Raw genomic sequence first — 25839 nt, forward strand, 5'->3', positions numbered from 1 at the left:
GAGTAGAATTGGTATTAGTTCTTCTTTAAATATTTGATAAAATACAGTAATGAAGCCATTAGGTCCTGGGCTTTTCTTTGCTGGGAAACTTTTCATTAGAACCTCCATCTCATTACTTGTTGTCTGTTCAGGTTTTGGGTACCAAAAATAATGGTGACACCAACTTTTCAAGACATGGAGAGCAAAATAATAAATGAATTGAAATAAGAAAATGATAAAAAATGGAGGAATGAAGTTAAAATGTAGCATTTTCATTATATTACACTTTGCTTGTTAGTTTGTTTACACAATCTCTGTTGTCTTCAGCGTAAAATAATGGATTATAAGACATTGTTTGCAAGCCTTATGAAAACCCCAAATCCAAAAGCATTCAACAGATACATAAAAATAAAAAGCAAGAAATTAAAACAGACCACCAGAGAAAAATCACCTTCACTTAAAGGAAGACAGGAAGAAAAGAAAGAAGGAAGAGGAGGCCATAAAATAACCATACAAGAAATAACAAAATGGCAGGAGTAAGTCTTTATTTATCAACAATAACATTGAATATTAGTGTATTAAACTCTGTAAACAAAATACATAGAGTAGCTGAATAGATTAACAAAACAAGACCCAACAATCTGTTGCTTACAAGAAACATTCTTCACCTGTAAAGACACAAACAGACTTAAAATAAGAGATGGAAAATTATATTCTATGTAAATGGAAACCTAAAAAGAGAAGGAGTACCTATACTTATATCACACAGGTATATTTCAACACAAAAACCAACAAAAGAGACTTTGATTGTCTCTGTGTAATGATAAAGGAGTCAATTCAGCAAGAGGTGTTAAAAATTGTAAATATATATGCACCTAATACTGGAGCACACAGATATATAAAGCAAATATTATTAGAGCTAAAGAGAGAGATAGACTCCAATACAATAGTAGTTGGAGACTTCAACACCCTACTTTCAGCATTAGTCAGATCACCTAGGAAGAAAATCAACAAAGAAACATTGGTCTTCTTTTGCATTTTAGATCAAATGAACCTAATAGACATTTATAGAACACTTCAACCAATGTCTGAAGGATACACATTCTTCAGATCCATGGATCATACTCAGGGACATACCTTGTGTTATGCTATGAAACAAGTCTTATAAAATTTTAAAAAATGAATTATATAAACTTTTCTTTGACTACAATCAAACTAGAAATCAATAACAAGAATTTTGGAAACTAAAGAAACTTGTGGAGAGTGAACAATGTATTCCTCAATGACCACTGATTCAATGAGGAAATCACTAAGGAAATTTTAAAATTTCTCAAAACAAATGAAAATGGGAACACAACAAACCAAATCCTATGTGATACAGTGAAAGCAGCGCTAAGAGAAAAGTTTGTAAGAGTAAGCACCTGCATTAAAAAAGAAAAAATTCAAATAAACAACATGAGACATTTCAAAGAACTAGAAAAGCAAGTGCAAACCAAACGGTAAATTGGAAGAAAAAAATAATAAAGATCAAAGTAGAAATAAGTGAAATTGAAATAAAAAAATACAAAGCATCAATGAAATAAAATGTTGTCTTTTAAAAAGAGATAAAATTGACAGGCCGGATGCAGTGGCTCATGCCTGAAATCCCAGTACTTTAAGAGGCCAAGGTGGCTGTATCACTTGAGGTCAGGAGTTTGAGACCAGACTGGCCAATATGGTGAAACCCCATCTCTACTAAAAATTAAAAAAAAAAAGAGAAAAAGTTAGCCAGATGTGGTGGCACGTACCTGTAATCCCAGCTGCTTGGGAGACTGAGGCAGAATACTTGAATCTGGGAAGCCAAAGTTGCAGTGAGTGAAGATTGCGTCATTGCACTCCAGCCTGGGCTTTGCACCGAGACTCCATCTCAAAAAAAAAAAAAAAAAAGATAAAATTGATAAACCTTTAGCCAGACTAAGGGAAAAAGAGTGGAGACTCAAGTAAATACAGTCACAGATGAAAAAAGAGACATTGCCACTGATACTGTAGAAATTTTAGTGCTTATTAGATGCTACTATGAGCAGTTATATGCTAATAAATTGGAAAACTTAGAAGAAATGGACAAATTCCTGGATACATGCAACCTATCAAGATTGTAAAACATCTCTTAATAGAGCTGTTTAAAAAAAATACAAGTCTTTATGTAGGGGGTTAAGATTTTCTCTTAATTTCATTTATTGTAGGCCTTTTAGTAATCTAAATTTTATTTCTGTATAGTCTAGATATATTTCTACAGGAAAAATAGACTTACTCTATATGTCTCCATAAGTCTTCTTAGACTTCCATGGTATTACTAATTGTTATGTCTACAGAGTGCTGTGAAACACTCCTATCAATAATTTCTGGCTAAATACTTGTTTGACTAAGCCACAAAGGCACCGGATCTGTAGATATTAGGGTATATTTCTAGGTTGATGCCTATCTGGCTACATTCTGTAGTCTGGATTTACTGGTGTTAATTAACTTAGTTTGTATGTTTCTTTTGTTATCTAAATGTAGATGGTTCTTTATACCTGGTGAGAGAATTATGACTTATGCATCTTGTGGTGGTTACCTTGAAATTAGAACAAACCTGAATGGTAACCTGGGGCTGACTTTCCTCAGTCCTCTCTCTACATTCTGAGTTGACAGTGCTACCATGTGAAGGTCTAAGGAATACAATGTTCATCAAATATAAAGACTTTGCTCACATAAGAATTAGTCCTGCTTGCTGGCCTATCAAGTAGAATTATTTTAAACAGCTGTGAGAATGACCTTTACCGTATCATTTTAAACACACATCTAAAAAGCTTCCAGCCACACACCCCCCCTTTTATGGTGTATGTTTTTTTTGTTTTTTTGTTTTTTTTTGGCTTGACAGCATGCAAGTTCCTAGAAATTTTAGTTATACTTTCTTTACCTTACTTACCTTACTGGTAAGTTATTGCTTACAGGGTAGTGCATGCAAGTCCTGCACAATATCTTAACTACTAGTTATTGATTAAAAAGGAAAATGCAGTCATGGCTGAGAAGATGTATAAGACACCTGAGGAAATTATGAACTCTTTTGAGCAGTTTATGTTTACACAAGGAGACTTTGTACTGGTACTCCCTTCCACTTATTTATGTTTCATAGTCTGCTTTAAAAAATCATTTCAAAGAATATATTATTTCTTGACTAGAAAAAAGAAAAAGCAACTGGAAGAGAGGTGACTCACATTCAGTTTACCAGCTGGCCAGACCACGGGGTGCCTGAGGATCCTCACTTGCTCCTCAAACTGAGAAGGAGAGTGAATGCCTTCAGCAATTTCTTCAGTGGTCCCATTGTGGTGCACTGCAGGTAGGAAAAACAACAACAACAACAACTCCAACAGAATTCACCTGCCTAGGGCTGTTAGTGACATCTTTCCCTTTGGCAATTGCTATTTTGGGAAACAACCTATGGGAGAAACTTAGATTTTTATATCTGTTTCACACCTGACAGCTTTACCATGATCATGCCTTTACCTTTTTTTTGCTTGGTTTGCCAGTGCTGGTGTTGGGCGCACAGGCACCTATATCGGAATTGATGCCATGCTAGAAGGCCTGGAAGCCGAGAACAAAGTAGATGTTTATGGTTACGTTGTCAAGCTAAGGCGACAGAGATGCCTAATGGTTCAAGTAGAGGTATGTTCTAACCTTTAGTGATTATTCTCACTTTGGTTTTTTGGACTTAAATCTTTTCCAAGTGATAATAATGATATTTTAAAAAATCGAAATTCTTCGCAACTTCAAAGAGTAGACGATTTCCTGAAAACTAAAACATGTGGTAATCACCAGAAATACTTGGAAGCATTTTTCATTAGTGCCTAAAAGTACCGTGGAAGAAAGATGACCACAAAACATATACTTTTTAAAATAATGAACTGCCACTAACATATATCAGATTGGCAAGAAAACTAAAAACGCTGAAAACAGATTTGGCATCATCTCATAAAATTAAGCTGAAGAGACAGAATAGTATAGTAGTCAACAGCCTAGTTTTAGAAACTACACTTTCAGGTTCCAAACCTTGCTTTTAATTATTAATACAAGGCTGAGTGGTATTATTTATTAAGTATTTTTAGTCTGACTGAGCCTCAGTTAAGTCATCTGTAAAATGGAGGCAATGATAATACCACACAGACTTATAACCCCAAAAGTAATACAAGTAAAGCACTTAAACAAGTCTCTGGCACATGCTGTGCATTTGGTGATTGTAAGTGATGGTTATTACTGAAAATGTCTGTATTTGACCCCACAAAAATCACATATGTTCACATACCCAAGAGAAGCATCAACTAGAAACATTTGCAAGAATAGCAAAAAAGAAAAAACTGAAATATGTACCAATGAAAGAATGGAAACACCATAAATATGTATCAATAGAGGAATAGGAAAACAAAATTTGGACATGTGAACTCTCTGTACAACATGCTGTGTTGTTGTAGAAAGCAATAATCTAGGTTTGTGTTTGTCTATTTGGAGAGATGCTCAGATGAAAACAATGAGTGAGTAAGGTTGGCACTCAAAACTTCAAGATATAATTTATGTGATTTTTTTTAAAGCACAAAAATGTACGGTGCTTATGATTATAGATGCATAGATAGCAGAGTAGAAATATGAAAACAAATTGTTAACCAGATAAAAAGAAATGATTTACAGTGGAAAATAAAGTACAGTGGAAAGATACTGCCAAACTCAGGGAACTAAAGGTGGTAGTTAAAGAGGATTATCAGAAGTATACTATTTCCTTGAAAATACTGCATTCAAATAAACTAAGCAGTTAAGAATGGTTAAATCTGGGTTTGGCATATTGGATTAAAAAAATAATTTTCATATTAAAAAATAATTTTCTTATTTTGAAAGTTCTAAAAACTATTTTAAAAGGTTTTCTAAGGAATAACAACTTGCTTTTTTATCTCTTGAATATACTGTGAAATTTATTATGGTTTTACATTCAGTAATTTGACTGATTGTCCCAATAATTACTAAATGAAGTCACATACAATGTTCTTTAGTTTTTAGGAATAAAAGTTGTGCAATACAGAGTACATGGATAATCTATTTGTAAAGTAATTTTTCTGAAAAAATAATCTGAAAATAGAATTTGCTCATATTCCAGAAAACTCTGAGAGTGAACTTCCAGAATATTATAGATCTCACATAAATATTATAGATATCAGTTTGCTTTGCCATGTATTGTTCCAATATGAGCAAAATTATGGAGAATGTGTATTTTATTTAAATATGACTTGCAGGACTCTAAATTATTAGTTAATTATCTGTATTTTTTCCTGAAATTGTAGGCCCAGTACATCTTGATCCATCAGGCTTTGGTTGAATACAATCAGTTTGGAGAAACAGAAGTGAATTTGTCTGAATTACATCCATATCTACATAACATGAAGAAAAGGGATCCACCCAGTGAGCCATCTCCACTGGAGGCTGAATTCCAGGTAATGATAGTGACAACAATAATAATAATTACAGGCAACTTTTACTGAGTGTCATCTACTTTCTAGGTGTTTGCTATGCACTTGACATAGCACTTGCGTTGGGTCCTCACCATAACCAGTGGAGCACAGATGAGAAAACTAGGACACAGCGAGTTAAGAGAAATGCCTGAATCCACACAACAATTATATAGATTTCTTTAGACCCAGAAATCTGACTGTATTGCTAACACTTTCAGTCATTCCTCATTAAGCTGGCATAAAATAAAGTGTCAAAATAACAGTATATAGCCACAAAACTCATCTACCAAAGGCAATATAGCATATCACCTTTAAAAACCGTATCTGGTTTTCGTTTGTAAAGGAAATCATTAGAAGAGTTTATGACTGCTTAGGAAGTTGAACTGGCTGGAGCTTCCAGACAGACAGTAAAGAATAAGTACATGTGTCCTAACCTATTTATTAGGCAATTATTCTGACAGCTAACCTAGCATATAGTTCACTGTAATTTCAGAAAGTTGGCATATCTGTCCTCAAATTGCTCCGTTGTCAAAAAAGTGTTTTGTGTTTTTTTTGTTCCACTTATGATTTCCAGTTTACTGAGTCATTCTGTAATGTACCAAACTGGTAAATTCAGAGTTTCCAAAGACCAGGAGTATGCTTTTAGTCAGATGCAGAACCATTTAATGTTAATGATCAAAGTGGGGTTAAGATGGGGGTGGAGGTAGAGCATGCAGTAATCACGAAGTGACTCAGTACCCCAGAAGACCTGTACTTACAATGGAAGAACTAGCAGGCACAGGGTAGTCTCAAGCAGAGTAGTGTTTTATTGTTGTTTTCTTGCTTTTCTAGCTGATAAATTAACCATATTCAATATACCTTATACCTGCCCTACTAATCCACATAAACACATACGCTGTTTAGAGACAGTTATACATTTAAGTTAAACATTCTTATGAATGTTTATTTACTATATAAAAGACAGACTTTTTTTTCACTAAACAAATGTGCTTGAGTTTCTGCTGTGTGCCAAGTACAATTCTAGGCACAGGAGTCAAAATGATCTGCAAGTGGTCATGGGAAGACGGATGAGAGGATGTGATCCAGATCACAGATAGAAGCAGTGAAATTATTCCATTTAAGCAGACAGTAGGACAGAAGATGAGGGTAGAGATGCAAGTCGGTTGGTCAATCTGGTATTGGGAAGTTGAGGCAGCGCTTGCCTGATGATCTTTCATTTTTCAAGAAAATATGAGGCTAGATCATCACTTGAGAGTTGAGAGATACAGGAGCGAGTAGGGCAAAGAAGAGCTTAATGCTTGAGGAAGGGTATGAACTAGTTATCTCAAAGTAGAAAAGCAATCTCCCTAGGCTGAGGCAGTAAGATTGCCAGAAGTTATCATTTGATCATGTAAATTTATGGTTATGAGTTTAAAGGGAATTAGTCAGTTGGTTGTATTGTTTTCTATAGCAGCATTCATCTCTTTGAGGGTAGAGGCTGTGTGTGCAGATGGTTGAGTTAAACCTATCTAGATTTTGAAAAGTGTCTATTTGAAAGTAGTGAGGCAAACAAGTTGAGGGTGTTTACAAATGAATGATGACTGAGGTGGAAAATAAAAAGCAAATTGGCCACACGAGGGAGGTGAGAGAAAGTAGTAAGGATAATAAGTTGGACATTTTGATAGAATTACAGATTACTAGGTTGAACATACTAGAATAAATGACCAGGAATAATAGGGGTAATTCTCAACAACAGGGATAATTGAAGTTGTGATTTTAGAGGTGATGTAATATTTGGAATGAAACCTACAAAGGTGGAATGATGAAAGTGGATGACTGGGAAGTGGAGGGAAAGTCATGGGAGGTGAAGAAGCTAAGAAATGAAGAGACCAGAGTGTTGGATAGATCATTCTTGTCAATGTTGAATTAACCAAAAATGATGATAGACCTTGGAAAGAAGAGCACATACTTAGCCAAACCTAAAACTAAATGAGGTGGAGTGATTCAGAAATCAATACCTGGCACTTCCCAGTGAAGGGCAGTGGATAGAAGCTAGCATAGTATGATGGCAGGAATATCAAAGTGGTTAGTTTATTTGAAAGAGAATAAGTAGAAATGGTTTGCAAGTAGAATCAGGGAGTAAGGAGAACACGTATCTTTTCTTAAAGCTGTGAGGTAAAAGGAGTATGAGGGGAAAAGTCAACTTTTTCTTAAAAGGGCTGCCGAGTCATTGGTGGTGTCCTTAGCTGACATCCATGTTTCAATTGGTGAAAAGAGAAAAAAAAAGGTGAAGTGACTGTTGGGAGAAGATGATTAGGATAAATGGGAGTTCACAGATGACAGACTATGAGCATCAGAGGGCAGGAGAGGAAGACACTGTTGGGTAAGGTATAACAGTGTTGGGTTGTGTCTGAGGATACAAATAACCATTCAGGAATAAAAATCTGGGGAATGTGGATGCGCTGGGAAGCTTAGACTTGTGATGGCATGTGAAGCAGGCAGAGATTTAAGAGTGACAGATCCTTTGTGTCTTAGATGAAGGTGAATCATTAATCCACCTATAATCCTGAGTATTGCTACAGGGCACAGGCTGCCTCGCTGACTACACTCACAAGAGCACAAGGTGTTGTAATTTCCAAAACATGTGGTCCTTCATGCAGCTCATGGGGGTGTTTAAGTGGCCTAAAATTCAATGATGATATTTGCTTTCACTCAATTACATAGCTATGAATGAGGTTTGAAACAGAGTGCTATGATTAGTTTGAACGAGGGTACCATGCTGAAAAAATATATATCTATATACACACACAAATATACATGCATGTATGTGTATATAAAATCTTACTGAATTGCACATGAGGAGCTTTCTCAGTTTAAGTTATTTGTAACATTAAATATTATCATTAAATATTGTTCACTTGACAAATACTTATTTAAGGACTAGTGGAGAGGAAAGACTGGAGGCAGGGAGGTCTTCCAGAATAAATTGGCATTTAAACTGATACCTATAGGGTAAGAAAAGTTATTAGAGCAACCAAAAGGGGAAAGGGTAGTTCAAGCAAGAAAAAAACAAAAACAAACAAACAACAACAACAAACATGTTTATCTGCCAAGAGTTAAAGAAAAGCTTGACCTTTCCAAGAATTGAGGAAGCTGGTTTGATAGAAGTATGGAGGGACCTAGAAGGGTGTAAGGCTGGAGAAATAGTCGGGGGCATATCACTAAAGACTTCTTACACTATTTTGAGGAGGTTTTTTTTTTCCTTATAGTGATGGAAAGTTCATCTTCAGAAGAGCATCTTATGTTTTGTGTTTTAGAAGGATCAGAGCAAGCGAGATTGAAGATAAAGAGGCCAGTTAAGAAATTGTTGATGTTTTCCAAGTGACAAATGAAGGTAGACTAGATTAAGTAGGAGGAAGGAAAACTGAAAGCATTTGTGAGCCTCGTCTGTAGAAATGATAGATCTCTTCTGACTAATTAGTAACTGTGGGTGAGAGGAAATCAATCAAGAAGGTGTAAACAAATTAAGAATCAACTTTCAAAACATGTGCCAAGTCTCCTATGAATGTGGTGTCTCCAAAGTTTATTTCTGATAACTTAAAATAACTTACCATTGCTTTTGCAATATAGATCAACATCAGTTTACTGCTTTCAACTTATATAAGAACAAACTATATTATTTTTCTGTCAAGCAGCTCTGAAGAAGGAGACATACTCTGTTACATATTATATATCTTTAGCTCATACTCACCCTGTCAAAAGGACTAAATGCCTGAGCAATTTAAAGAAAAAAAATAATCAGAGGCAAACCGAAAAATTACGGCCTATAGGGAGCATATGCAAATTTCACAAAAAATAATGAAATGCTTTTCCTTAGAGAGTATCTTATTATGCAATAAGCCAATATTTACATTTTAAAGGAGTTTTTCATTTTTTTTCTTCAGAGACTTCCTTCATATAGGAGCTGGAGGACACAGCACATTGGAAATCAGGAAGAAAATAAAAATAAAAACAGGAATTCTAATGTCATCCCATGTATGTAGTTTATTTTATTTTTTTGTATCAGATAAAGTTAAGCTCTTTTGGATTTGTTTAATGTGGGACACACACTCATACAAATGATCTTGAAGCAAGATTTCAACATCTGGTTGTTAATAGGGAAGAAGTCAATAAGTATTGAAATGCTAGTTATTGCAAAGACTTATAATCCTGAACATTTACAATGGGCTTTGGAGGGTAGACTGTATTCAGTGTTTTCTTTTTACCAATTATTTCAGAAATGGGTTGTTATAAAAGTGAAATATTTAAAGCTGGGAGAAAAAAGAGCAAGTTTCTTTTACCGATTTTCTTTCATTTTTAGTTTATTTCAGTTATTTACTCCAGGGTAATTGACAAATAGTAAAAATTACATCCATTTGTTCTCTTTATGTTTCCTTTTTATCCCTTATATCTGGGAGGTTGAAAGTAGGGGGTAAATACTCTATAAACTCTAAATCATCAAATTTAACAGATCAAAATATGCACAGTTTCAAGACTTGAATTCTACTGAATTCTACTATTTAAGCATATTAACATGATCACATATGGTAATTTTATTCAGCTGCATAAACTAAAATTAGCATGGATAAAATATAACACAAGTTGATAAATTAGACGACCAAATAAATCAGATCAGTGCATGGCTGACCTAGTTAATTTCCACAGGAGTCCTTATGAATGTAGTTTAAAATATGGAATTGATGGTGATATGGTTAATCAAATCATTTGACCAAGTTATTGTAAATTATAGCAATTAAGAAACAGTGAGAAATTATGGATCAAATAATTTTCTGGGCTAAACAATAATTAATCAAAGCTACCTATATAAGATTGTTAATTTAATGTTACTGGAATGTAATTGAGGGAAAAAAATCTAAGCTATGTATTTTGTAAACTTTTATCAAGCAGAATTATAACAGTCCATGGGAAATTAAAGTGTATGTATTAAAAATTAAATAATCATATACAATGTTATGATATGTATTTGTTGTTTGACATGGAATTATGTTCCATGTTTTTTCCTGTAATTCTTTTCCTTAGACTTTTGTTGTATAATTTGTTTATCAACAAGTACCGAATTTTGTATAGGATCTTATTTCATGCAGATCAATAAGTTTTCATAATGCAATGTGTCCCTTTTTAAATACTTTCAAATTTCCACATGACAATGAAGAAGAAATTTAATTTTTGAAAGGAAGGCTTACTACTGATTTATTTTACATAGATGACTATAACAGAGTGCCACTTAAACATGAGCTGGAAATGAGTAAAGAGAGTGACCATGATTCTGATGAATCCTCTGATGATGACAGTGATTCAGAGGAACCAAGCAAATACATCAATGCATCTTTTATAATGGTAGGTACTTAAATTGCAAAACCCAAGATCCAGCCATTTTAAAGTCATATCTATGTTATTAGGGCCATTCATTAAGCGATTTTATAAAAGAATAATGAGCTTGGTCATAACTACATATAGATTGACATGAGAGTTTCAATTTTAATGCTACATTTTAACTTAATGAAAGATTTAAAAATACTATAACCTAATAACCTGATACAAAATAAGTTAATGCTATTGGTTATATTTTATGACAAATATAGCTATAATCACATCAATTTTAAAAATAGTAAAATTTGAGCAAATACAAGTATTTGCAAATGTTTATACATGCTCAGATATCCAAATTGTAGGCAAAGCCAAATTTGTATATTTGTATGGTTAGAAACTTTTCATTCAGATTAACTGAATTATTAGGTGAGTCTGTGTCACATCCCCCACTTTTTTAATTAACTGAGAATTCAAACAATGAAACTTTAGTCATTTATTAAATACTTATTATTTATACACTGTTGGATTTACTTATTTTCCAAAGTTTCCTAAAGCACACATTCATAGAATATTAGTTTAATTAAGAAATATAATAAGAATATAAAGACACTAATTAAAATTAGTATAGACATGATGAAGGTAATTTGAAATGCTTAAGCATTTCCTTTTTACAATCACACTAACCTTTATAGAGAAACAAAAAGATGTGTCTTTTGTGGAAAGGAAAACTTGTTTCCCAAGATATGTTGTAATCTTGATTTTACATTATTAGCTAAGAATTATTATCTGCATAATTATTTTACACATAGCTATTACATTGTTTCTTGGACATAGGAATCTTACTATTTGTATGTGACAGCACTGATATCAAACTAAGTAACTCTATTTCAAAATGGTTATTTGAAGAATCTACTGAGCTCTCTTCTGTAGTAACAAAGTCCCACCCTTTTTTGTCTAAAAAGAGCTACTGGAAACCTGAAGTGATGATTGCTGCTCAGGGACCACTGAAGGAGACCATTGGTGACTTTTGGCAGATGATCTTCCAAAGAAAAGTCAAAGTTATTGTTATGCTGACAGAACTGAAACATGGAGACCAGGTTTGTACTTTTGAGGATTTTTTTTTAAACCTCTCTGTCGTAAAACTTCATTCTCCAGTCTTGGATTGCTTGCTTGATCATCATACCCACATCTTTTTTAGCCCTCCATCACACAATTCTGTCTGCTCAATCTTACCCCTTCCACCCTGGTGTTGGTCCTCCATCAGCTGTGTCTGGATTCTGACAGTCTCTCCTGTTTGCCCCCTCCAGTCTTGCATGCTACTCACAGATTAGCCAGGACGCAGCAATGCCAGTGTCACAGCAAATAACAGCTACATTTCTCTCTGTTTTCCTCATTTTCTCAAGATAAAAACCAAGCTCTTTTTGTGATATCCAGTGCCCTCGACAATCACCCCGTCGTGTGTCTTTCATCTTCCTCCCATTTTTATGTTTTCCATCCTCTCCACTCTGGACAAGCAGGTTTTGTGCCCAAGCCTGAACACACCATTTGCATTGTCATCACTGAGTCTAAACTTACTGATATTCCATGTAACTAAATGTGTGCTCTCTTCCAATTTTGACCCTATGCTTTTAACAAGACCAAAGTCCTGAAAAATATATCTGTATCCTCCTTTCTTTATTCCCATGTAATATTTATTGCCATAAAAGTCTATAGTTGAAGGTGAATCTAAGATATAATTTGATCTTTTACTTAATGCTTGTGACAGATATTTTATCCTTTTCTTAATATCTTCAGTTATTATTAAAATTTCCCTGGTGGTAGATCTCACTCAGCTTTAGCACCGACTACATTATTTGACATATGTTCAAGCTTATTCAGTGAATAACCTTATAAGTATGCAAAAGATTTAAGATTTATTATGTCCATCTCTCTGCCCCAAATCCCACTCTTTCTCACCCTCACCTGGTCCCCTTCCCCTGTACATGAAAAGTTGCTTTTTATGTTTTTTGTTTTAAAGGAACATACATCCAGATTTCTAGCGTGGAATTCCCACAGTCTTTTCCTTTATATAAATTGTGAAAGCTGGGAAACAGGATGGAAGTACAGGCAGGACTGCCTGTATTTGTCAGAAATTGAGGGGTTGTAGTTGGTAGACAACAGTTGGTAGCGAGAAGAAACACTTTTGTGATTCATCTACTCTTCAATCTGGCCCTTTCCTTAGATATGCAGACAAAATATATAAAGTTGCTCATGGTGTTGGTCAACAAGATGACAGAGACAAAGCTCCAAAAGATGCAGCCTTCTTCCTCAAGAACCACTGAAGGGACAGTGGGACCTGAGTTATTGAAAGGGTCGTGAATAACATTGACTCATGCCAGCCATAAATATTGAAGAGGTGATGATAAGCATGTGGAAAAGAGGAGCGAACCTCAAAGACCTACACTAAGGAAGACAGCTGTTCCGGGGGTGTCGCAGCCACCTCGATTGTGCTCAGCTTCCCTTTTCTTACATGAGGAAATACCACATATTTATTAAACGAGTCCCCAATGCTTAAACTAGATTCTGGATTTTTATAAGCAGGTTTCAATTTTAGCAAACAATAATTTTCATTTAATAGAAAAGAGGCACAGACAGAGAAAGAGAGAGAAAGGGAGAAAGAAGGAGACTGATCTTTGCATACTTTAAATAGCAAACAGAAACTGTTGAATTGTCTTCTTTTATCCAGGAAATCTGTACTCAGTACTGGGGAGAAGGAAAGCAAACATATGGAGATATTGAAGTTGACACGAAAGACACAAACAAATCTTCAACTTACACCCTTCGTGTCTTTGAACTGAGACATTCCAAGGTATGGAAACAATTTTGGGAGTATGTTTCTTTCGTATAATGGATCTGGTAGCAAAATGAATGTAAATTACTCTATGCAGACAAGGCCATCATATACATAATGGTTCAGAATAACATTTTAAAATGATTTAAATAAAAGTAATTATGAAGAAAATATGACTATCAAATTAGAAAATAAGCTGACCTTCACTCCAGTTAATGCTCTCTTCAATTCTGATTTTAGAGGAAAGACTCTCGAACTGTGTACCAGTACCAATATACAAACTGGAGTGTGGAGCAGCTTCCTGCAGAACCCAAGGAATTAGTCTCTATGATTCAGGTCCTCAAAGAAAAACTTCCCCAGAAGAATTCCTCCGAAGGGAACAAGCATCACAAGAGTACACCTCTCCTCATTCACTGCAGGTGGGTGGGATTTGGTAGAATGTGCTCTAAAAATCATAATGCTTGACTTCTCGGTTCACATGTTGTCTTACCTATTTATCCTCATATATGAAACATATAACCACAGTAAAAACTTCTTATGGAGTCAGTCACTCTCTTGGTTGTTTCCACAGCATAACTATTATAGAAATATAATAGAAGTGGTTATATTATAGTGCAGTAATTTTAAGTTGTGCTTGTTAATACTTGGAGTCATGTCATCTTTGATTCCTTAGTAGCTAACATCGAGCCAGGAATGTCATCTGTGTGAATGAATTAATGAATGGAAAGGTGTGTGGACAGATAGGTAGATAGGTATCACATTACACATATACTCATATACATTGATCTACTCTATTAGCTGTCACAAAAACACCTAATATGTTTAATGACCATGAAGTTTATTAAACATATTTTAAGTTAAATATTAACTGAAATCCCAAAGCTTAGCAATTTTGATTTGAAACTCATTATTTAATTTTCTAAACTGAACCAAAGGGCAAAGATTGTGATAATATCAATAATACTACTAGATTTTATTAGTTCCTTCATCTGTGATAGATGCTTACATATTCATCTTAAATAAGCAATACAATTGAAAGAAAGATATATAATGTAAAAGTTTACACGAAAAAGAATATTGAAGTAAATGAGAAATGAAAAACAGTAAAGTAAAATGAGAAATGTTAATCTAGTGAAAAGCTTTTAGAATTTCTGAAAAAGTCTAATTGTTATTATTGGAATCGCATATACTAGAATCAAACCTTTAGAAATATACAAATACTCAGCATTTATGCAGAAAGAAAGCTGAGGAAGGGAAGTTTACACTGTAAAACTATATATGTTTCTTAGAATATGATTTATATACAATAACTAAAGCACCCTGCTGGTAACATATTATTTAAACCAAATCTTCATGATAATGCTTTATACTTCTCATTGTTTGGTAAACTATTTAATTACCCTCTTTTTAATGAATAATTCTACTGGGTATTACTTTTCTACTGATGCAGAAGTGAAAACATTTGTGAACGTGGTAGAGAGGCAGAAGAGTGAAGAAGAAGCATGTGTTCTAGTAATTTATAGAATATTAGGTCTAATATTTCTGGTTACATCAGCTTCAAGCTATACCTTTCTCTTCTCAAAATCTTGGTTTCCTTATCTATCATACTGGCATTCTGATATTTGTTTCAACAACTTCAGATGTAAATAAAAATGCATTAAAATCCATAAAATACCAAATAAAAGAAAATATATTTTTAAAGCCTAAGACAAGTAAGTTTTCAATTCCAGGATTATCATACTCTTAAATTGAAAAAGTTTGCCTAAAAATGCATTTAGCATAAATAATTTGGTTCTTGAAAGAGGTTGGAATAAGGTAATTATGATAAACATGAAGTAAAAATATATTCTCTCTCTTCCTGTTTTTATTCTAATATCACCCTTTTTGGTAACAAGTAGGATTATTTTCTATCTTTTCTTTCTTTTATAGGGATGGATCTCAGCAAACGGGAATATTTTGTGCTTTGTTAAATCTCTTAGAAAGTGCGGAGACAGAAGAGGTAGTAGATATTTTTCAAGTGGTAAAAGCTCTACGCAAAGCTAGGCCAGGCATGGTTTCCACATTTGTAAGTATATTTCACTGTTGCTTTTAACGTGCTTGGAAATTTTTTTTTTTTCTTTTTGATGGTTTCCTTTTTTTTCCTCCTCTCCTTTCCTCTCTTTTGTTCTTTTGTCCCTTTCCTTTTCTGTCCTTTCCTATATTTTCTTTCCTATTCTTTTATCTTTTCTAGTTTTACATGATAATTCACATTAAATTATCAGTCTAAATAAGAGCCTAAAGTTCCTAGCCCTTTGTTGTGACAGTTCATGAAGAGTCTTTCCCTAAATGCTCATGAATTTCTTAATTTTCTTGCCTTCACTCCTGTATCTATTTGTGTTGTGTAATAAACCACCCCCAAATTTGGGGGCCTAAACAAGTAACATTTATTATGGTTCAGTAGTCTTATGATATGCTGGAATGTTCTGCTGATGCCCTCAAGCTCAGCCAATAGAGACCAGGCTGACTCATGTGTCTGCCTTCAGCTGATGTGTGCCCTACAGTTTGGCTGGTCTGAAGTGACCTACACTGCCAGTAGGCTGGCATGTGGCGGCCATTTAGCTATGGCAACAACAGCGAGTGGGCTACATGTCCCTCCTCATCCAGAAGACTAGCCCAGGCTTATTCATATTAAAGCAGCAAGTTCCACAAGGGAAAGAAGACTTGTGTGAGACCACTTGAGGCCCAGGCTTGAAAGTGACACAGATGTCTTCTTCTGTATATTATTAGTCAGATAAGTCATAAAGCCTGCCCAGATTCAAGGGGTAGGGAAACAGACCCCACTTCTTGAGAGGGCCTGCAAATTCACATTGCAAAGAAATGTGGATACAGGGAGGAAAATAAGTTTTATTTTCTTGTAATCAATCTATCGTGTATACCCTCTAGGTGGTAGTAACTGTAGATGGTCATCTGGGAATTAATCCTTATTCACAATGTAAACTTAATTGCTCACTAAACTATATAAAGCTTTTAATCATGTATGATATTGAGATTTCAAATTTTGATACTTAAAAATGTATCAAATGCTTGCTATATGCTCTTGCTATAAAGAGTCTAATTGGTGAGTTTGAGGGAAAGTCAGATATATACTAATCAATGTAGTACAGAGAAAATTATAAGAAGAACACAAATGAGGGCATTTAACTTAAACTTTAGGAATCAAGGAGCGCTTCTTGAAGCAGGTGATTCCTGCTCTGATTCTTAAATAATGTGTAGGCGTTAGACAGGAAGATGGGTACAAAACATGGCGTCATGAGCAAGGGCATGGAAATGGCCCATGAGAGGAGTGAACACCGGTTTGGGGTTGCTCCAAGGTAAAGTTCAAAAAGTACCCTGCAGTCAGCCCTTTAGGACCATAAAGAAACTAAATTATTTAGATATCTTTATAAGAACATATCAAAGTACTTTTCTGTCATCCAATACTTCCACAAATAAATCATTAGTTCTTGCGAATCTTCATCTGGCATAAAAATAATGACATCAACTTTCTTCGTGTAATTTCCTGCTTAATTCCTTTACTAGGAGCAATACCAATTCCTATATGACATCATTGCCAGCACCTACCCTGCTCAGAATGGACAAGTAAAGAAAAACAACCATCAAGAAGATAAAATTGAATTTGATAATGAAGTGGACAAAGTAAAACAGGATGCTAATTGTGTTAATCCACTTGGTGCCACAGAAAAGCTCCCTGAAGCAAAGGAACAGGCTGCAGGTTCTGAACCCACAAGTGGCACTGAGGGGCCAGAACATTCTGTCAATGGTCCTGCAAGTCCAGCTTTAAATCAAGGTTCATAGGAAAAGACATAAATGGGGAAACTCCAAACCTCCTGTTAGCTGTTATTTCTATTTTTCTAGAAGTAGGAAGTGAAAATAGTATACAGTGGATTAATTAAATGCATAGAACCAATATTTGTGGAAGGGTTCTATTTTACTACTGTGGAAAAATATTTAAGATAGTTTTGCCAGAACAGTTTGTACAGACGTATGCTTATTTTAAAATTTTATTTCTTATTCAGTAAGAAACAATTTCTTTGTAATCTTTACGTGTGTATGTGTATGTGTGTATGTGTGTGTTTGTGTGAGAGACAGAGAAAGAGAATTATTTCAAGTGAATCTAAAAGCTTTTGCTTTGCCTTTTTGTTTTTATCAAGAAAAAATACATTTTATATTAGAAGTGTTTACTTAGCTTAAAGGATCTGTTTTTAAAATCATAAACTGTGTGCAGACTCTATAAAATCATGTACATTTCTAAAATGACCTCAAGATGTCCTCCTTGTTCTACTCATATATATCTTATATAGTTTATGATTTTACTTCTAGAGATAGTACATAAAAGTGGTATGTGTGTGTATAGCTACTACAAAAGAGTTAACTAAATTAACATTTGGAAATCTTATATTCCATATATTATCATTTAATCCAATATCTTTTTAAGCTTATTTAATTAAAAAATTTCCAGTGAGCTTATCTGGCTGTCTTTACATGGGGTTTACAATTTTGTATCATCTATTATTCTCTGTACAATATTTAAAATTTATTGCTTGATACTTTTGACCACAAATTATGTTTTGTACAATTGAACTTAAATAAACATCGTTAAAATAAACCAATGCAATATGTATTAATATTCATCGTATAAAAATAAAAAAATGCAAATATATTTGTTAAATGTTTACATATGAAATTTAATATAGCTATTTTTATGGAATTTTTCATTGATATGAAAATATAATATTACATATGCATAGTTCCCATGTTAAATACCATTCATAACTTTCGTTAAAGTATTTACTTTGAACTTCTCCAATGCTTAGATTCTTTTTACCGGGAATGGATATCACTAATCATAATAAAATTCAACAATTTTTTTTTCTTGTTTATAATATATTGTGTTATATGTTCAAATCTGAAATGTGTATGCACCTATTGAAATATGTTTAATGCAGTTATTAACATTTGCAGGACAATTTTACAGTCCTCAGTTATCCAATAGTCTAATAATTGTTTAAGATCTAGAAAAAAATCAAGAATAGTGGTATTTTTCATGAAGCAATAAAAACTCATTTTCGTGAATTCGGTAATAGCTTATTACAAAGGTCAAATACAGCCTTTAGATTGGTTTGGTTTTCTACATCTTTACTCTTTTGTCTGATTTTATATGTCTTAACTATACAGCATCAATTGCTGTCCATTCAACTCACATTTATTTTGTGTCCCTACTTCTAATTATTTCACTATTGTAACACATAAAATTAACAATTAACCCTTATAGTATTATATAGATCCTTGTGCTTATTTAACAGATGGAAAGAAGTAAATTTTACAATGAAGCCACAGTTTCTAATTTATATTAAGATTACTTATTACATCTTTACTTACTAATGAGAAAAGGGGATTAGAGTCACCAATTATAGGCACAAAAAATAAAGTTTGCTTTCACTTATCTCTTCAGTCACTCAAACCATTATGCCTTCTTTTCTTCTATTGAAACTTGATCAGTTGCCATTTTCTAGATAATGTAGTTAAAATTTGCAGTTCAATAGAACATTATGATGTATGCCTACTTTTTCTGTGAATTGCTTCAAAATACAAATAGCAGAAAGTCTAAATAATCTACAAGCAAAGTTTTTCTTCAGAAGTTTCAATTGCAAGTAACATCTTCCAAATGTGGTAGTTGTGTGTTTTAAATGTATTTTCCACCTGACACTATCTTTTCAAAGATAAAACTTACTTAGAAAATAGAGCAATAATAATTTCTGTTAGTTTAAGAACCAAGCTTGAAACATTTTTTTTTCCACATATGGGAATTTGTTGTAAAGAAAGAGATAAAATGGCTCAGAAAGCCCATTACTTTGTGAGAACATATACTAAACAGAAGGTGATACCCATGGCACCAAAACATGGAATTATATGTCTATGATTTTTACCTTTAGAAAGAAATAATACATGATTTATAGGTCTATGTCTATGACTATGGGTTGCATTCATGGGGATCTGTTACAAGGTATAAAAGATTTATTTGCTAAACTTTGGCACTGCCATTATTAATTCCAGGACCCAGTCAGAAATATTAAGCAAAAAGTTTTGACTTACAAAAGCCTGGTTCATTCTAAGGATAATGTTCTGAATCCAGAATCTTCCATTTGTTGGGCAAAAAGAAACTTCTAGGTTTCTTTTAAATTTGTTTGCTTTATTCCTGGTATTAGAATTCGATGGGAATAAAAGATACATGTAGTAATCCTAAACTCCAGGTCCCAGGCTACTAATTGTGTACATAAGTGACAGATAAATATTTTCATTTAAGAGATATACATTTTAATATTTTCTTGCAAGAGGAAAACAGTGTAAAGTGATTAGCTGAACGTCTGTCTTTGCAATGATAATTTTAAATGTGTTAAGCTTCTACTCAGAATTCTTATAGTTGTACAGATAAATTTTCATATCTATGTTTGTTTTTTCCCTCTAAAACATTAAATATAAAATTTCTTTTTACAACTAACTAAGACTGATCTTAATTTTAGATTTATACCAGATATTAGTTCTAAAATGTCCTCATAACACCGTGTTAGATCTCAATAAGTGAATGATAATTGCTCCTAGCTAATTGAAACATGTTTCTAGATATGAAGACCTTCAAACGTATCACTTCAAAGGAAATGAATATCTGTTAAAATGAGTAGAAAAGGCTGTGCTTTCAATCTCTTACACAAATTCTACATCTGGAATGATCTGCAGATTCTTCAAAGACATTCAAAATTAGGCTTTCTTATTTCCTGTTTTAAGTGAAAAGATTCATTCTTCTAAGGGTCCATTTTATTTGTATTCATTCTTTTGTAAACCTCTTTACATTTTATTCTTTGCCCAAATCAAAAGTGATTGCTAAATTTTAATTATGTTTGTGACAATTAAAAGCTTTTGATAATTGACAACAAATGAATTCTTGTTTTTTGCTATGATCCCCTAAAGACAAACTCTTCTTTACTTAAACTATCCATGATTACTTTCTTCACAATGACATGGAATTTGATTGTCAGATAAAATACAAGGCATTGAGTCACATTTGAATTTTAAATGAAACAGGAATAGTTTTTTTAGTGCAAGTATGTCCTATGCAGTATTTGGGACATATTTGCACCAAAAATTATTTCTTGTTTATGAGAAATTTAAATTTAACTTGGCATCCTATTTTTTTTTTTAAATCTTGCAGTTTTAACATGGAAGGATCAACTATATCTACTTCACTTAAAAGAACATTTGTAGTTCTCCTTGCAGAGAGCTCCTTCCCCTCTCCAGTTAGTTATATTCCTAGGCATTTTATTCTTTTTGTGGCAATTGTGAATGGGAGTTTGGCTCTCCACTTGGCTATTGTTGGTTATAGGAATGCTAGCGATTTTTGCACATTGATTTTGTATCCTGAGACCTTGCTAAAGTTATTCATCATCCTGAGAAGCTTTTTGGCTGAGACTATGGGATTTTCTAGATACAGGATCATGACGTCTGCAAGCAGGAATAGTTTGGCTTCCTCTCTTCCTATTTGGAGGCCGTTTCTTTCTTTCTCTTGCCTTATTGCCCTGGCCAGAACTTCCAATACTATGTTGAACAGGAGTGGTGAGAGAGGGCATACTTGTCTTGTGGTGATTTTCAGTGGGAATGCTTCCATCTTTTACTCATTTAGTATGATGGTAGCTGTGGGTTTATCACATATGGGGCTCATTATTTTGAGGTATGTTTCTTCAATACCTAGATTTTCAAGAGTTTTCAACTCTTGAAATGGATGTTGAATTTGATCAAAAGCCTTTTCTGCAACTATTGAGATAATCACGTGGTTTTTCTTTTTAGTTCTGTTTCTGTGATGAATCACATATATTGATTTGTGTTTGTTGAACCAACCTTGCATCCCAGGGATAAAGTCAACTTGATCATGGTGGATAAGCTTTTTGATGTGCTGCTGGATTTGGTTTGCTAATATTTTGTTGAGGATTTTTGCATCAATGTTTGTCATATATTGGCCTGAAGTTTTCTTTTTTGTTGTATCTCTGTCAGGTTTTGGTATCAAGATGATGCTGGCCTCATAGAATGAGTTAGAAAGAAGTTCCAGTTTTTCAATTTTTTTTGGCATAGTTTCAGTAGGAATGGTAACAGCTATTCTTTGTTCATCTGGTAGAATTCAGCTGTAAATCCATCGGGTCCTGGGCTTTTTTGTTGTTGGTGGTGGTGGTAGTCTAGCTAGTGGTCTATTTTATTAATGTTTTCAAAAATCCAGCTCCTGAATTCATTGATCTTTTGAATTTTTTCATGTGTCTCAATCTCCTTCAGTTCAGCTCTGATTTTGATTATTTCTTGTCTTCTGCTAGCTTTGGGATTTGTTAGCTCTTGGTTCTCTAGTTGTTTTAGTACAAATCACTGCTCAAAGAAATCAGAGATGACACGAATAAATGGAAAAACATTCCACACTCTTGGACAAGAAGAAGCAATATCGTTAAAATGGCCACACTGCCCAAAGCAATTTATAGATTCAATGCTATTCCTTATTAAACTACCATTGATAGTCTCCACATTAAAAAAAAAAAAAGAAAGAAAACTATTCTAAAATGCACAGGGAACCAAAAAAGAGCCTGAATAGCTAAGGCAATCCTAAGCAAAAAGAACACATTTGTAAGCATCATGCTACCCCACTTCAAACTATACTACAAGGCCACAGTACCAAAACAGCATGGTACAGGGACAAAAACAGACACATAACCAATGGGACAGAATAGAGAACCCATAAATAAGATTGCACAGCTACAACTGTCTGATCCTCGACAAATCTGACAAAAAACAACAATGGGAAAAAGATTCTCTTTTCAATAAACGGTGCTGGGATAACTGGCTAGCCATATACAGAAGATTAAAACTGGACACCTTCCTTTTACCATATACAAAAATTGACTTGAGATGGATTAAAGACTTAAATGTAAAACCCAAAACTATATAAACTCTGGAAAGCAATCTAGGTAATACCTACCATTCAGGACATAGGAACTGGCAAAGGTTTTATGATGAAGATGGCAAAAGCAATAGCAACAAAATCACAAATTGACAAATGGAATCTAATTAAACTAAAGAGCTTCTGCACAGCAAAAGAAACTATCAACAGAGTAAACAGATAACCTACAGAATGGGAGAAAATGTTTGCAAACTATGCCTCTGACAAAGGTCTAATATCCAGAATCTACAAGGAACTTAAATTTACAAGAAAAAAAAACCCTTGAAAAGTGGACAAAGGACATGAAAAGATATTTTTCAAAAGAAGACGTACGTGTGACCAACAATCATGTGACAAAAAGCTCAGCATCGCTGATCATTAGAGAAGTACAAATCAAAACCACAATGAGATAATATCTCATGCCAATAAGAAAGGCTATTATGAAAGGCAAAAAACAACAGATGTTGGCAAGGTTGTGGCAAAAAGGGAGCGCTTATACACTGTTAGTGGGAATGTAAATTAGTTCAACTATTGTGGAAGACAGTGTAGTGATTCCTCAGAGACTTAAAGACAGAATTACCATTTGACCCAGCAATCCCATTAGTGGGTATACACCCAAAGGAATATAAGTCATTCTATTATAAAGATACATGGACACATGCAGCACTACTCACAATAGCAAAGACATGGAATCAACTTAAATGCCCATCAGTTATAGCCTGGACAAGTAAAATGTGGTACATATACATCACAGTATATTATGCAGCCATAAAAAGAATGAGAGAATGAGATCATATCTTCTGCAGGGACATGGATGGAGCTGGAGGTCATTATCCTTAGCAAACTAATGCAGGAACAGAAAATCAAATATCACATGTTCTCACTTATAAGTGGAAGATAAATGATGAGAACACATGGACACATAGAGGGGAACAACACACACTAGGGCCTATTGGAGGGAGAGAGAACAGAGAGGATCAGGAAAAATGACTAATGGGTACTAGGCTTAATGCCTGAGTGATGAAATAATCTGTACAAAAAAAAACCCACAACAAAAGTTTTCCTATGTAATAAACCTGCACATGTATCACTGAACTTAAAAGTTGAAGATATTTTAGAAGAACATTTGAGGGTTCAGCTTTGTAAGATCCTGAGATGAAAAGATTAAATGAAACTATTTACATTAGTGTGCAAATGGGAACTTTAAAAATACTGATTCAATCAAGAATATGTATCTCATATCATTACTCATAAATAAAAAATTATTATTATAATTAAAGTTTATTGAGATACAACACATGCCAGGTATTTATCACTTGTTTTATACTTACGTTGGTTTCTTAAGACAAATCCTATGCCACATATATTCTTATTTCCATTGTATATGGGGTAGAGGGTTAGAAAAGTTTGGTATCTGGTCCGTTATAGCAAGTGACAGAGCCAGGACTTGAACCAGCTCTTACAAACACTGTAGGCTGTGCTCGTAATCCATCTTGCAAATATCAAGCTCATGTACTTTGAAAAATTAGTGGAGAAAACAACCCGAAATTGTTTTATGTCTTTTCTTTATTTCATGATGAAAACAAAAACAAAACTGTGTGTAATATATGCTCTCAACACTGCAAAACATAGGGAGCTTAGATGAACTCACGGCATTGAAGTTATTATATAAAAATAAACACACTCTTAAAACAACCATGGGAAAGAATTGTTCTCATAATTTGTATGAGCAAAGATCACCTCATGGCTGAAGTGAGTGCCAGGAAATAAAACACTACAATAAATAACAAACGTCATTGTTCCATTGTCCCACAATTTGGTAATCAGAACAAGTTCTTACTGTTTGGATCACATTTCTGTGTGTTTGTCAGAGGACCCATCAATCAGTATTTAAAACAAGTTAACAGGGCACCATAAAATGCAAACCACATTTATGGGGAGTGTGACTCATTAACTCTATCCGGGGTGACACATTGAGTCCAAGGGAACTCTCTTCTGATCTAGCTGTCCCCAGCTTAGTATTTCCAGTTCTCTGGAAATGGACTTTCTATGTAAAACAACCCATGTTTTTCCCTCTAAAAAAACATTGCTTTCTTGATGCTTATTCACCCTTTCCACAGTAAAAGTGGAACCTCTGGTGCATTTTTATTTAATTTTTCAGAAAAGGGAAGTTTGTTGGATTCAGTAATATCTTTCATAGATAGCAGGGAAATCACAGCCATAGAAGCTGGTATCCAGCCAAAGAATAAAAATATTTTATTGAATTTTTACAGGTTGTGTAATCTTTAGGTTTTTATGGACACATTTTGAAGTGGGAAGAGAATGTGGCACCAGGAAAGGAAATAATCTGTCCATGGTATGAAAGCTGGGAAGAGAACCCGGTCATCCACAGAACCTGTCCCTGCTGGTTAACACAGGCTTAATGTAGGGGTCTCTGATGTTGTATTAGGTCACTGTCCGCTGAGAATTTTTATGGGTGATCAATAATTCTGACTTGTCATTAACACAGATAAGTCCATCATGAATTACATTTCTGTGCTTTTGAAGTATGCTATAATTTATAAGCAGGAGTGAAAGGGATTATGATAGTTTAAAAACATGGCATATAGCAAATGCCTTTATAAAAGAGCTTTCAATTATATTTATTTGTTTTCATTGCATTGACAACTTAGGCTAAAGGCAGCAGTGGAAACAAAGAATACGGAAAAGATCTAAAGCTAAAAGTGTGAATATTTTTGTCAAAATTACCAGAAATTCAAAAAACTAAACTTTCTCAAGGGCCATCTAGTATCTACTTTGAGTTACTCTGAATTGACTCGGCAAATACATTTCCCATTATTTCTCTTATATTGTGGAGGATCCTTGTAGACAGTAGCAAAGAATTCTTAGGTATATTTAAGGTAACACTCTGTAGAAGGTTTTAGCACTGATTCCTTTGACATCATGTTTTTTTTTTTTTTCTTTAAATGCATTTTTTTACCTTACACTATTTTTTTCTCACCTGGATGTATACTGATTAGGTTACCAACTCTTTAATAATCTACCAGATCTTTGTCCTAGATGCTGAATCTTGACTTTGATACCATACTATCTTAGAGCATCTAGTAATCCTAAATGATAATTTTGCATCCATCTTGAAGGAACACAAGTAAAATGTAAAG

The 25839-nt window shown here is 33.9% G+C and overlaps 1 protein-coding gene across 2 annotated transcripts in view; it reads left to right on the top strand.

The window, feature by feature from the left end:
• The window catches only part of PTPRC (protein tyrosine phosphatase, receptor type, C), a 121413-nt gene extending 102823 nt beyond the window's left edge, over positions 1-18590 (top strand). For both annotated transcript variants that reach the window (XM_011931695.1, XM_011931696.1), the window contains 10 exons: positions 3180-3337; positions 3528-3663; positions 5325-5474; positions 9416-9506; positions 10735-10868; positions 11804-11938; positions 13567-13689; positions 13912-14090; positions 15601-15736; positions 17230-18590. In XM_011931695.1, the coding sequence (XP_011787085.1) occupies positions 3180-3337; positions 3528-3663; positions 5325-5474; positions 9416-9506; positions 10735-10868; positions 11804-11938; positions 13567-13689; positions 13912-14090; positions 15601-15736; positions 17230-17505 (1518 nt within the window). In that variant the 3' untranslated portion in view covers positions 17506-18590. The remainder of the gene's footprint in view (positions 1-3179; positions 3338-3527; positions 3664-5324; positions 5475-9415; positions 9507-10734; positions 10869-11803; positions 11939-13566; positions 13690-13911; positions 14091-15600; positions 15737-17229) is intronic.
• Positions 18591-25839: the final 7249 nt, after the last annotated feature.

This window comes from Colobus angolensis, unplaced genomic scaffold (assembly GCF_000951035.1).
Source record: "Colobus angolensis palliatus isolate OR3802 unplaced genomic scaffold, Cang.pa_1.0 Scaffold91, whole genome shotgun sequence".
Lineage (NCBI taxonomy): Eukaryota > Metazoa > Chordata > Mammalia > Primates > Cercopithecidae > Colobus > Colobus angolensis.